The 14,221-nt window shown below is 36.5% G+C and overlaps 1 protein-coding gene across 1 annotated transcript in view; it reads right to left on the bottom strand.

Moving 5' to 3' along the window:
• The window catches only part of NIN (ninein), a 165,046-nt gene that overhangs the window by 33,621 nt on the left and 117,204 nt on the right, over positions 1-14,221 (bottom strand). Inside the window, 1 exon segment of the mRNA XM_043989230.1 lies at positions 4,352-4,465. Coding sequence (XP_043845165.1) covers positions 4,352-4,465 — 114 coding nt within the window.

Below are 14,221 nucleotides of genomic sequence, written 5' to 3'. Positions count from 1 at the left end.
TTCTCACTACCTTAAGTCTTTCCTCTACCTTAGTTTGTCCTTCACACTCTGATCAAAGAGATTTTCATTAAGTGTCATTCTGACCATGTCATTCCCCTTATCAATAACTCCCTATCACCTCTACAACAAAATATAAACTCCTCCATTTAGCTTTTAAAGCCCATTACAACATGTCCACAGGACAGAAAGAATTCAGGAAGACGTGAGTTCAAATCCTGCCTCATATACTTAATAGTTGTGTGACCTTGGGCAAGCAACTTAATCTCTATGTGCCTCAGTTTCCTCAACTGTAAAATGGGCATAATAATAGCACCTACCCTGTAGGGTTGTTGTGAAGATCAAACAAGATATTTGTAAACTACAGTTTCTGGAACATAGCAGGAACTATATAAATACTAGTTGCTATTGTTATCATTATTGTAACGAATGTGATGATTTTATAAAATAAGAACATTTTCAACTACTAATTTAAATATATTACCATTATATATATATATACATATATACATATATACATATATACATATATATATATATATATATTTTTTTAGTGAGGCAATTGGGGTTAAGCTACTTGCCTAGGGTCACACAGCTAGTAAGTGTTAAGTGTCTGAGGCCGGATTTGAATTCAGGTACTTCTGAATCCAGGGCCGGTGCTCTATCCACTGCGCCATCTAGCTGTCCCTATTACCATTCTATTAATGAATTAAGTAGATATGATGATATTTTTTATAGAAAATAGATTAGAATTTTGTAGAAAATAAATACATAATTTTGTGGAAAAAATTATGCTAATTGAAGAAATTAGCTCAACATGGCAGGTCCTGCTTCCAAAATAAAAGAGAAAATTCCATTCATTATGATGTGGAAGAATGTTCTTACTACATTATCTAGTTTTTCACCTAGAACTTTTTCTTTGAACAACTTTCCATTGTAGCTTAGCACTCTAGAAATTTTACTCTAAAAGAGAAAACTGCATATGTGGACATTGGTAAAAGATGAAGCAACAAAATCCTTTCATCACATATCAAGATGCATTTATAAAATGGTACTTATAAATGACATTTTAATGGATAGTATTATATCAAGCTGTGCACAAAATCTAGATTACAATTAGCTTTCACAAAATGTTTCCTGTCTGTTTCTCTAAACTGCTGAACTAAAAGTTTAAGAAAGATATCAATAAGTATTTTTAAAAGAATGTTTTCTGAAATCTACCTTAAAGTATAAGCATAGGAATTGTATTTAATTTTGTTAATAAATTGGACTAGATGGCTACTGAAGTTCCTTTCAACTCTAAAACTCCATGATTCTGTGAACCTGGTAAAATGTCAGAATGGTTACTTACAAACCTAAAGCCAGCAATATCTTGTTCCCTGGCATTACTGATAAGTAAAGGCCAGTGGTGTGAAAAGATACTGATGCAATAAATAATGAAACTCAAGAGACATGGGAAAATGAATTACTCTTCATAAAGTGGCACAATAAAGAAAAAAGATATAAATATATTATATCTGATTGTGGCAAAGTGCAAAGAATGCCGACTTTGTAGTCTGGAAAGCTATATTGTTGAATGACATTGATTGTCAGAGTATGGGATGAGTCACTTAACCTTTTTAGGTCTCAATTTTTTCACTTACCAAAACACAAAAAATCTTACAAGTTCTTTTTCACAATCCTTTCTAGCTATAAAATGCTATGTTTCTGAAAACTGATAGAAAATGTAGTTTATCCAAGAGGCTAGGTAGTAGGTAGGTCAATTTAATAATTTGATTATTGAATAGCGAATATATATTAGGCATTATGTTATATACAAGTGCTGGGGAGAGTAGACAGCACTAGGATTGAAGAAAGAATTGAGTTTTGTTACCATGACACTGAGGTGAGAAACTGGGATTTGGGGCTTGAAGCTACAGGAAAAAAGTGTAAAGGCATAAAAAAACTCTACTAGTGTCAAATTTATATATCATCTGTGCTAATTATCTTTCTAACACCATTAACAATCCTTTGCTATAGGGCCAGAAATGAAGACTTCAAAAAAACCTGTCATTTGTCTGGTTGTTTCCTTGTGCCCCCTTCCCTTCTAAGAATCACTATTTTTAATTATGTTCATTTTTTTACATTTGTGCCAGTGTCACCTATTTTAAAATTAACTAAAAACTTAAGTATGTGTGTATATCTGAGTTAGTCTGTGTGAGAAGAATCAATAATTAAAACCTTCCCAAAGTATCATGTTATATATCACCCTATATCCTCACTGGCTCTGATTTTATTGGTAATTAGAGATTTTGAAGGTAGCAATAACTTAAATTACGATTCTCTCAACTTAACTTTAGATAACAAAATTGTTTGAAAACTATTTCATTTATTTTATATGTGGTCAAATAAATTTCCTCTAATGGAACATATGCTACTTCTATATGACTTCAAAATCTGATAACCCTTTCAAAATAAACTACTAGAGAGGCGGAGCCAAGATGGTGGAGGAAAGACATTAAACGCACAGAGCTCCTGATACAATCACCCCAAAAATAGCAATAAAAGAACCCCTGGAGCAGAAAAACACAAAAATATGGGCTGAGAGTCTTCTCCAGCTAAACTTAGAATTCAGGGGGCCATGCTGGGTCAAAATAAACCACTAGCAAAGTAGATGTGTATGGCCCAGTATCATTGCATGATTTAAATATCAGCTTTTGTTATAAGATCAAACCAAAATATTTTCTGATCATGTATAGGTCTGGAATATTTTGAGAGTGTGCCCAAATCAACTTGTTATTAAATGGTGGTATTGGTGTTGGTATACTATCTTCCCTAACAATTCAATAAAATCAAGACATAACCTCCAAAATAGTCTTTATGGACTGCCAGAATCTATTTTAAAAGATAAGTATTATTTTTTCCATCTCTCATGCATTTCTCACAACCCACAGTTAGTATTTCTTCTCCCATTTGGTTTTTTCCAATATTAAAAATAAAAACAAAACCTCATTTTAAAAGATTTTCTTCCTACACTTAGATTCAGTCATTGTTGTAGTACAATACAGAACCAATTCCAGTTTTAAATGGAGACAAATCCAGTATATTTGATAGAGTAAAAAATATTTTGGAGGTGGACAGTAAAGACCCCCATACTCCACCATATCCACTGGATAAAAATGGCAATCCAATAAGGAAGGAAGATGAACATGCTATTCGTGTTCCCTACTTCACTAAAAGTAGCTAGCAATTTTGTCTCATGTCCACTGTAAACTCTAGTTTCATTAGTAACCTGCTAATGCTATTTATGCTTGTTTCTTTTCAATGTAATAGGTTCTATAATTTCAATGAGGAGCAATGTAGCACACAGTCTCGAAGCCAGAATGACATGAATTCAAGTCACACTTTTGACACATGCTAGCTATATGACACTAAGAAAGTTACTTAATCTTTCAAAACTCTATGCTACCTTCTAAGAATGTAAATTACAGAGAAGGTACCTACATTCTTCAGTAGAGACAATTTTCTTACTTGGGATTACTCTATACCAATTAAATCACAAGTACAGTTTCTATCCCCTATCCATACCCACTGGTCACTAAATAACTGACTTAATAGTATCCTCATGGATTAAAAGAGCTAAAGTATTGTTCAAAGTAGGAAATTTATGAAAGAACAGAAAAGAGAGCCCAGGGTTTTTTTACTGCACTGGACTCCCTCTAATGAAAGGATCAAAGGATCAGAGAAGGAGAACTGGATAGGATCTCAGAGGAGATGAGGAAACTAAGTCATGTGACTTGCCCAGTATCTGAGGTGAGATTTGAACCCATGTCTTCCTGATTTCCAATTCCAGTGCTCTATCTATTATACCATGCTGCCTTGTCCAGAATCCATAAAATATGATCAAGAATAACCTATAAGTAATATAGTTCTAAAACAAAGGTTTTGGGTTTCCTATAGAAGAAGTGGGTTGGAACATCTAATTTACTTATAAGTATGGGAAAAACCACTAATCCAAGCTACAAATTATAAAATTTTTCTTTTAAGATAAGTTCAGTGACCATTATTTTGTCACTGAAGGAAGAGAAATTTAAATTGGAATAAGAATCCTTGAAAAATCAAATGCAGAATCATGGATGATTTATTTTTACATTAGCAAAACAAAACTTGTTAAATCCAGAATAAACACTTGCAGCCTTTGTAATTTTTTTTTACTTCCTCATGTCTTTACCTGTTCTAACTTAAAAATTGAGTCAAAAGCCAGACCATTCAGTGGTAGCCATTGCTGAAAGAGTAAGAGTGAAGGAAGGAAGGAAAGAAAGCAGGCACACACACAATTATTCTATGAAGTCATTCAAGCAGCAAGCTGCCGTACTTGTTTCGTTCGCTCCAGTTCATCTTTGAGAAAGAAATTTTCCTGTTCCACAGCATGGGTTTGAATCTTTATTTTAGACAGTTCTGCTTCCAGAGAACATACCAAATCAGATGACTGAAAGAGAATAATGTTAAATGATGATGTAATTCATTTTAGGAAAAAAAAAACACTTTAAGTCTATTCAATGTTTGTGAAGCACTAATACAACTCTAACAACATACCATTCTTTAACCATTACATATAAACTGAAGTTAATGATGCTTTATATTTGCAGAGAGCACTATTAGGTTACTAGGAGCTTTCATTATGTACATTTGATTTGACCTCGATAACAAGTCTGTGATAGGCAAGTGTTATTATTTTCATGTTACAGTTGAATAAACAGATACTCAGAATATCAACTGACTTGTTCCAGGGCACACAGATAATTAATAGAACTAGGACTGAAATTTTTGTCCTTTGCTCTCATGACCACGTCTACCATGGAATTTTTCAAATCATTATTTGAGGCACAAAAAGTAAAGGACTGTCCAAATTCTTTGGTATGGTAGACATTTTAAAATATTAGCTGAAGAAATATGTTTAATGTGACTGTATGTACATGACGTATATCAGATTGCTTGCCATCTTGGAGGGGGGAGGGAAGGAGAAAAATTTGGAACTAGAAATCTTATAAAAACAAATGTTGAAAACAATCTCTATATGTAACTGGAAAATAATAAAATACTTTTATGATTAAAAAATATTATCTGAATCATTATGTAAAGGCAGCATAGAATAGTTTTTAAAAGTGCTAAATCAAGAATAAGAAGATCTAAGTTTGCATGGTGATTCTGCTACTTATGACCTTAGACAAGACCCTTCACCTATCATTAATTTCCTCTTTTTTTTTTTTTTTTTTGGTGAGGCAATTGGGGCTAAGTGATTTGCCCAGGGTCACATAGCTAGTAAGTGTCAAGTGTCTTAGGCTGGATTTGAACTCAGGTCCTCCTGAATCCAGGGCCAGTGCTCTATCTACTGTGCCACCTAGCCGCCCCTCTTTTTTTTTGCAGGGCAATGAGGGTTAAGTGACTTGCTCAGGGTCACATGGCAAGTAAGTATCAAGTGTCTGATGCCAGATTTGAACTCAGGTCCTCCTGAATCCAAGGCTAGTGCTTTATCTACTGTGCCACCTAGCTGCCCCTAGCTTCCTCATTTTTAAAGTGAAACAATTAAACTATATAATCTTTAAAGTCTCTTCTACTTCAAGAGGCCTTTCCTTACTAACTCTGATGTTAGATCTCCCATCCCCAAACCTAAATAGCTTTGTATTTATCTTGTATACATAGCCCAAACCTCAAAAGGGCTTGGTTGATTGGTTGTTATCCATTCTCCAAGAGGACTGAAATGACATCACTATGTTAGAGTCAAGTTACAAAATGGCCAACTGTGGCTAATCAGACCAATCAATATGAGCTGGGAATGTTCTACTGCAGGTCAGGTACAAATAGTCCATGTGAATATTTGGGGTACATTCTCTAAATTTACACATCTTGTGTTTCTTTTGAGATACTTCAATTTTGTTTTGCTCATACAGCACAGCATCTTCTCTGATGAGGGCACACCATTCTGGGTGGTCCTATGCCAGTGTCTCCCATGTCATGAAATCACTTCTAAAGTTCTTCAGATAGACCTTGAGAGTGTCCTTGTGTCATTTCTTCTGACCTCCATGTGAGTGCTTGCTTTGTGTGAGTTCTCTATAAAATAGTCTTTTAGGCAAGTGTACATTTGGCATTCGAATAATGTGGCCAGCCTTTTGGAGTTGCATACTCTGCAGGAGAGTTCGAATGGTTAGCCATTCAGCTTGAGAAAGGACCTCAGTGTCTGGTAACTTATCCTGCTAGGTGATCTCCAGAATCTTCCTAAGACAATTCAAATGGAAATGATTCAGTTTCCTGACATGGTGCTGGTATACCATCTAGGTTTCACAGGTATACAACAATGAGGTCAGCACAACAGCTCTGTGGACATTCAGTTTGGTAGGCAGTCTAATACCTCTTCTCTCCCACACTTTCCTTCTGAGCTTCCCAAACACTGAGTTAGCTCTGGCGATTCATGCATCAACCTCATCATCCATGTGTACATTCCTGGAAAGTATACTGCCAAGGTAAATAAATTTATCCACAGTATTCAAAACTTTTCCATTTGCTGTAACTGATGTTTCTATGGATGGACGGTGTGATGCTGGCTGGTGGAGCACCTTGTGTTTTTCTGATGTTGATTGTGAGGCCAAAATTAGCATAAGCAATAGAGAATTAAACCATACTCTGTTGCATCTCAGCCTCAGAGGCTGCATTGAGTGCACAATCATCTGCAACAAAAACCATGCATCAATACTCCCTCCACTTTAGTCTTGGCTTGTAAACTTTTCAAGTTAAATAATTTACCATCAGTGTGGTAGCTGACCTTGATGTCATTTTCATCCTCACTGAAGGTGTCTGATAACATTGCTGAAAACATCATGCTAAAAAGCATTAGAGCAGTCCCATCCTCATCAAGAGGATTTAATAGTCCTCTGAAGGACAATCCTATGACACTGAATATATTCAGGGAGACATGATGCCTCATTTGCTGAGATACTGCTACACGAAAGAGAAATGGAAAAACACGGAGCTGGGGGAAGAAGAGGCAAAGCCCAGACTTTGAATGATCAATGAAAGACTCCAAAGAGCCATACTTTCTGTGGGTAAAAGTCAGTACAACAACATGTCCCTTAATTCTTATGCATATTCTCCAAATGCCCCCTAGATACTGCTGAGAGTGGAATCCTCAGGGAGATAGATCTCTCCCTGGTTAAGCTAAGATTTCATCTCACTTCTGAACTGCAGAGCCCTATAATTCTTGTATATTCTACTGGCAAAACTAATATGTATGGCTTCCAAAATTACTGTCTTACTTGCTTACTTTGATAAAGATATTTGCAAGCTATCCATGATTGTCTTTTGTTTAGTAAACATATGATGTGAATGGGAAGCTAAATTGACTGAGTTTAATCTGCTACCTTACAGGTCTGGGATAGATCACTCCACCACTCTTGGAGGAATCAGGGAAAGTGGCTTTTATGCTGATCCCCAAAAGAAATGTACACCTAAACTTCTTAATAAATAGATAGGAGAATCATCTGTACAAAGATAAATGAAACCATGGAAACTGATGAGGGTGGAAGGTGGATAGTGGAGAGCTCCTCCCAGATCTTTCATTTAAGGAAAGTGTAAGGATAACCATTTCCTCATTTATCATCAGCTGCACTGCTCTGAACTTCATGCCTCCAGACATGGGGCCTCCTTCCATTTTTTCAGCTTCTTTTTTTATGGGTTGTTTCCCCCCATTAGATTGTGAGCTCTTTAAGGGCAGAAACTATCTTTTGCCTTTTTTATACCTCCAGTGCTTAGCATAGTACATAACAAACAGTAGAAGCTTAATCAATATTTATTGACTGGTAATGATATCACTGAGATAATATAAAGGGAAAAGAAAAGAGAACCAAGGACAGATCCTTGGGGAACATGGTTAATAAAAATCACTGGCAAAAATGTAAAATCATTTCCCTACTCAGTTCTAATCCTTCTGCAGGCTGCCTTCTAACCCCATCATTCAACTTGAAACTGCTCTTTTCAAAGTTATCAATGATCTCTTAATTGCCTAGTCTAATGGCTTATTCTCAACCTTCATCCTCCCAGATCTCGGCAACTTTTGACACTTTCCATCTAGTTACTCTCTAGGATTTCATGACATTACTCTCTTCTAGTTCTCCTCCTATGTGTCTGACCAATACTTGGTCTCTTTTGTTAGATCTTCATCTAGATCAAAGCTTCTTAAACTGTGGGTCATGACCCTATATGGGGTTGCATAACTGAATATGGGGATCACGAAAATTTTGGCAACAGTACATGATCCCCATATTCAGTTATGCGACCCCATATAGCTTAGCATAGTACATAACAAACAGTAGAAGCTTAATAAATATTTATTGACTGGTAATGATATCAGTGAGATAATATAAAGGGAGAAGAAAAGAGGACCAAGGACAGATCCTTGGGGAACATGGTTAATAAAAATCACTGGCAAAAATGTAAAATCATCTCTCTACTCAGTTCTAATCCTTCTGCAGGCTGCCTTCTAACCCCATCATTCACCTTGAAACTGCTCTTTTCAAAGTTATCAAAGGATATTATTCACTGATTTGGTTACAAGTAACTTGGTTCAGTTCAATAAAATTCACACCTAAGCAGATGCTAAAACTGACTCAGTATTGCCCCTGATTGGAAACAGCTCAAACAACTAAGTTCCAGGTCATTGTCAGAAACCTGCTTATACTCAACAAGATGAACAGCAGTGGTGGAAAAGGTTAGACAAAAAGAAAAAGACAGTTTATCTAAAAAGCCTTCAAAAACATCAACACTCATATAAAGCTTTAGAGGGCTAATTAGCTTAGTCACATTAAACTACCAGTAAAATTAACTGCCATGAACTCAGGAGATCTCTTGGCACATATCTGATAAACCTCTTTTGTTCCCTCTGTTCTGTCTCTCAGTCAAGTGTTCCTGAATTTGAGATCACTTCTCTATGCTGCCTGCCAAGCTCTAAGCCCAGCAGGCTTCCAAATGCCTGATCACTTCTCATTGCCCAGTTTCTATTCTACTTAGAAGTCATTCTGCTTAGTCTTTCTTGGACCAAAACTTTAAATTATAGTACAAAAGACAAGTAATTAACGAGTAATCTCATTTCTTAGCAACCACATTTTGGAATTTTACTAGATATGGTAAAGTCAGCAGCGAAAGAGTAAGTCAAGGAATGGATGGAAGGTAAAATGCCTGAGGCTACCCCCTTCCCCTCAGTTCTTAAAATGAGAAGCATATTAAAGCCAGTATGCCCTAGCATTGGTACTCTAGGGCACTTTTTTTTTAATATACATATAAGGTATTTTATTTTTTCCGTTACATGCAAAGATAGTTCTCAACTTTTGTTTATACGAGCTTTACAATTTCAGATTTTTCTCCCTCCCTCCCCTCCCTCCCCCCTCCCCTAGACAGCAGGTAATCTGATATAGGTTATATCTATATACATATACATATACATATAGATATATACACACACATATATATATACACATAATAACCTTAATCCTATTTCTGCATTAATCCTGTTACAAGCGAAAAAATCAGAGCAGCGATGCAAAACCTCAAAATAGAAAAAAAAAAAAAAAAGAACAACAGCACCCAAAACAAAAGAAATAGTATGGTTCAATCAGCATCTATACTCCACAGTTCTTTTTTTTTTTTTCTTGGATTTGGAGATCCTCTTCTATCCTGAGTTCCCTGGAACTCTTCTGTACCATTGCATTGGTGAGAAGAATATAGTCCATTACAGTAGGTCAACACTCAATGTTGATGATACTGTGTATAATGTTCTTCTGGTTCTGCTCATCTCACTCATCATCAGCTCACGTAAGACCCTCCAGGTTTCTCTGAACTCCTCCTGCTCATCATTTCTTACAGCACAATAGTATTCCATTGTATTCATATACCACAACTTGTCCAGCCATTCCCCAATTGATGGGCAACCCCTCAACTTCCAATTCCTTGCTACCACATAAAGAGCAGCTATAAATATTTTTGTACATGTGGGTCCCTTTCCCCCTTCCATGATTTCTTTGGGAAAAAGACCCAAAAGTGGTATTGCTGGGTCAAAGGGTATGCACAGCTTTATCGCCCTTTGGGCATAATTCCAAATTGCTCTCCAGAATGGTTGGATCAGTTCACAGCTCCACCAACAATGCATTAGTGTTCCAATTTTCCCACAGCTTCTCCAACATTTATTATCTTCCTTTTTTGTCATTTTAGCCAATCTGATAGGTGTCAGGTGGTACCTCAGAGTTGTTTTAATTTGCATCTCTCTAATCATTAGAGATTTAGAGCATTTTTTCATATAGGAATAGATAGCTTTGGTTTCTTCATCAGAAAACTGCCTGTTCATATCCTTTGACCATTTCTCAATTGGGGAATGACTTGGATTCTTATAAATTTGATTTAATTCCCTATATATTTTAGAGATGAGGCCTTTATCAGAAGCACTGGCCTCAAAAATTGTTTCCCAGCTTTCTGCCTCCCTTCTAATTTTGGATGCATTGCTTCTGTTTGTACAAAAATTTTTTAATTTAATATAATCAAAATCATCCATTTTGCATTTTATAATATACTCTATCTCTTGTTTGGTCAAAAACTGTTTTCCTTTCCAAAGATCTGATAGGTACACTATTCCTTTCTCTCCTAATTTACCTATGGTATCACCTCTTATGTCTAAATCATGTATCTATTTTGACCTTATTTTAGTATAAGGTGTAAGATGTTGGTCTATGCCTAATTTCTGCCATATTATCTACCAGTTTTCCCAGCAGTTTTTGTTAAATGCTGAGTTCCTATCCCAGAAGCTGGAGTCTTTGGGTTTATCAAACACTACATTACTAGTGTCACTTACTACTGCATTTCCTGAGCCTAGCCTATTCCATTGATCTACCACTCTATTTTTTAGCCAGTACCAGATCGTTTTGATGACTGCCGCTTTATAGTAAAGCTCCAGGTTTGGTACCGCTACCCCACCTTCCTGTGAAATTTTTTTCATTATTTCCCTGGATATTCTTGATTTTTTGTTTTTCCAGATGAATTTTGTTATTATTTTTTCTAGCTGTATAAAATAATTTTTAGGTAGTCTGATTGGTATGGCACTGAATAAGTAAATTAATTTAGGCAGTATTGTCATTTTTACTATATTAGCTCTGCCTATCCATGAGCAATTGATATCTTTCCAATTATTTAGATCTGATTTGATTTGTGTGAAGAGTGTTTGGTAGTTGTGTTCATAGAGTTCCTGGGTTTGTCTTGGCAAGTAGACTCCCAAGTATTTTATATTATCTACCGTTACTTTAAATGGAATTTCTCTTTCTATCTCTTGCTGCTGGACTTTGTTGGTCATGTATAGAAATGCTGATGATTTATGTGGATTTATTTTATATCCTGCTACTTTGCTAAAGTTGTTAATTGTTTCAAGTAATCTAGGGCACTTTTAAGTTCTCTTGATGGTCACACTCCAGACCTCAGAGCATTTGGGTTCTTTAGGCTTTGTTACTAAGTTTAAGATGTGACTTTAATACAATGAAATAAATGTAGGTGGAATTGTCTTAGTTGTAAGCTGATTTGTAAATTTCCCCATAGTTTCACTTCTGAATCTTGTAGCTATTAGGCATAAGCATTAAAAAACCTTATACCAAATCAACAACAGAGCTGATGCAAAATTATAACTGTGCCCAGATAGTACTAAGAGATGAAGGGTATAAAAAGTAAGGTCAAATTTGATGTATGATACAAGCAAAGCCCAGTGCTAAGGTGGGTGAGCATGACTGCCAGAGGACTTCATTTGTATTAGGGTAAGCTTTTAAAGCTTAAAAACTCTCAGGGCAAATCATAAAAAAGTAAACAGGGAAAAGAAATCACCAGGACCATTAACCGGTTAAACTGTTTACAGTCATACATGAGAAAATAACACTTCTAACTCATAAGAACTTTTTCAGTAAGGAATACACAGAGGACACAAGTCTGAACTGAATATGAAGGGATGGTATTTGTAAAGCATTTATTTTTTGTGTATCCATGTCCTTTATGGAGCAAACAGGGTTGGTGTCTGGGGTCAGATTTGGGCTCCAGGCCTCCTGGGTCCAGGGCTTTGTCCACTGTGCCACGCAGTTAACCCATGATGACATCTTTAAAATAGGGGTGAGGGGTAGGAGGAATAGACTGGGGGAGGGAGGAAGGAAGAGGTGGAATGGGGAGAGGTAGCTCACATGAAGGAAATAAGGAAAAAGCCTATGGAGGGGAGGGGAAGAGGGGAAAGGAGAGGGGGAGGGAGTGAACCTCACTATCATCTGAATTGGTTCAAAGACAGAATAACATACATACTCAAGCGAGTATAAAAATATATTTTTGCCCTGAGGAAAAGTGGGAGGAGAAGGAGATGGGGGGAGGTGGGGAGAAGAGGGGAAGGAGGGAAGGGAAGTTTCCAGGAGGGAGCTGTAAAAAGCAAAACACTTTCAAGGAAGGTGAAGATGTTCTGCATAACACCACATGGATGACATATATTGAATTGCTTGATTTCATAGGGAGACTTGAGGGAGGGAGGAAGAAAAATTTAAAAGACAGAATTAGATCAAAGGCCTTAACCTCATCAGAGTGGGCTCAAGGAGGGAATAACACACACACACCCAATTGGGAAGAGTAATCTATTTAACCCTACAGGAAAGTAGGAGGGGAAGAGGATAAGGAGGGAAGAGTGAATGAAGGGAGGGTAGAGCAGGGGAAGGGGCAGTCAGTAGCAAAACACTTTTGAGGAGGATTAGGGCAAAATAAGATAGACAACAGAGTAAATATCATTGGAAGGGAATGGGATGGAGGTTAACAGTTAAGACGATTGAGTACAATGTCAAAACATATGGTACCTACTCTGCTGGGCTATTGTGAAGAAAATTCTCTGTCAAGTTCAAGGTACTATATAAAAATTATGATGAACAGGATGCTATCAGAAAAACCTGGAAAGACCCACATGAACTGAAGCAGAGAGAAATGTACTAGATACAAAATAAGAGCATTAGTGTAAGATGATCTGCTAGGAAGCACGTGGTTATCTTCAGCAAGGCAATGATCCAATATAACTCTGAAGAACTTGTGAAAATTGAAGTCCATCTACAGAGAAAGAACTGATAGTATCTGAAAACAGACTGAAACACTTTTTTTTTACAATTCCTTAATCTGAAGTTTTGTTTTTATCTGTTTTCTCCCACAACCTAGATAATGTAGAATTGTCTTCCATGATTACTCATATGTTGAATTGTTTGAGTGTTAGGGTGGAGGTGGGAGGGGAAGGAGGAAGAGAAGTTGGAACACAAAGTTTTAAAAAAATTTGATGTCAAAATTTGTCTTTACATGTAATTTGGAAAATAAAAGTCTAAAAAAATAAATTTAAAAAAACTCTCAGGGCAGTCTAGTATTTTAATGGAGATCTCCCTTCTTGGTCACTCTTAGTTCTAAACTAAAACCAAATCATTGTACTTAAATATTTAGTAGGGCTGGCAAGATCCTAGGACTCTGTTTTTCAAAGATGGGGATATCTTAAAGATATTCTTGCCATTCCAAATTCACAATAGAAACATTATACTTATTGAATTTCTAAACAAGCAGTTTTCAAGTACATGACATCATTCCAATTGAGACATGTATGTCTCAAAGCACTTGCCACTTTCCAACAAAGTAGTAAAAGACATGCATTACCTGAAAGTTTTGGGGCACTTTGATAACATAATTTAGAAAGATAGTGCAGGAAGATTGAGGAAAGTGTTGGATTGGGAGGAAGAAGTTTATCTGAAATTGTCTACAAATGTCAATTTTGTAGAGCTTCTGTTAAGTATTTGGGCCTCATATCACAACAAGGTATGAGTACAGACTCATGCTAGTGAAGATGAAAGAGAAGCAGGAATAGTACAGTGAACACCTCTCTCCTACACAAAAAGCAAACAATTTTTTTTTTCTCCAACAGATCTAGAAAATGTGCCAAACAAAATCCTGATGTGGAAATGTAAAAAAAGTCATAGTGAATAATTTTCCAGCCCAGGTTTAGCACAGGGAGCACAGGCTACACCTGGCCTTGGCAGAGGTTTCTGGAGTTCTCAGCTCATAGGTGGTATGGGGAGGCCAGACAACTGGTCAGAAAAAGATTACAGGGGACCCTTTTCTGGCAATGTGAGTAGGACATACACATTTTGGGGTTTCAGTCCCAGGGTAAAGA

Source organism: Dromiciops gliroides, chromosome 2 (genome assembly GCF_019393635.1).
Source record: "Dromiciops gliroides isolate mDroGli1 chromosome 2, mDroGli1.pri, whole genome shotgun sequence".
Classification (NCBI taxonomy): Eukaryota; Metazoa; Chordata; class Mammalia; order Microbiotheria; family Microbiotheriidae; genus Dromiciops; species Dromiciops gliroides.
Note: the sequence above shows the minus strand (reverse complement) of the source record. Positions and strands in the feature narration are given on the sequence as shown.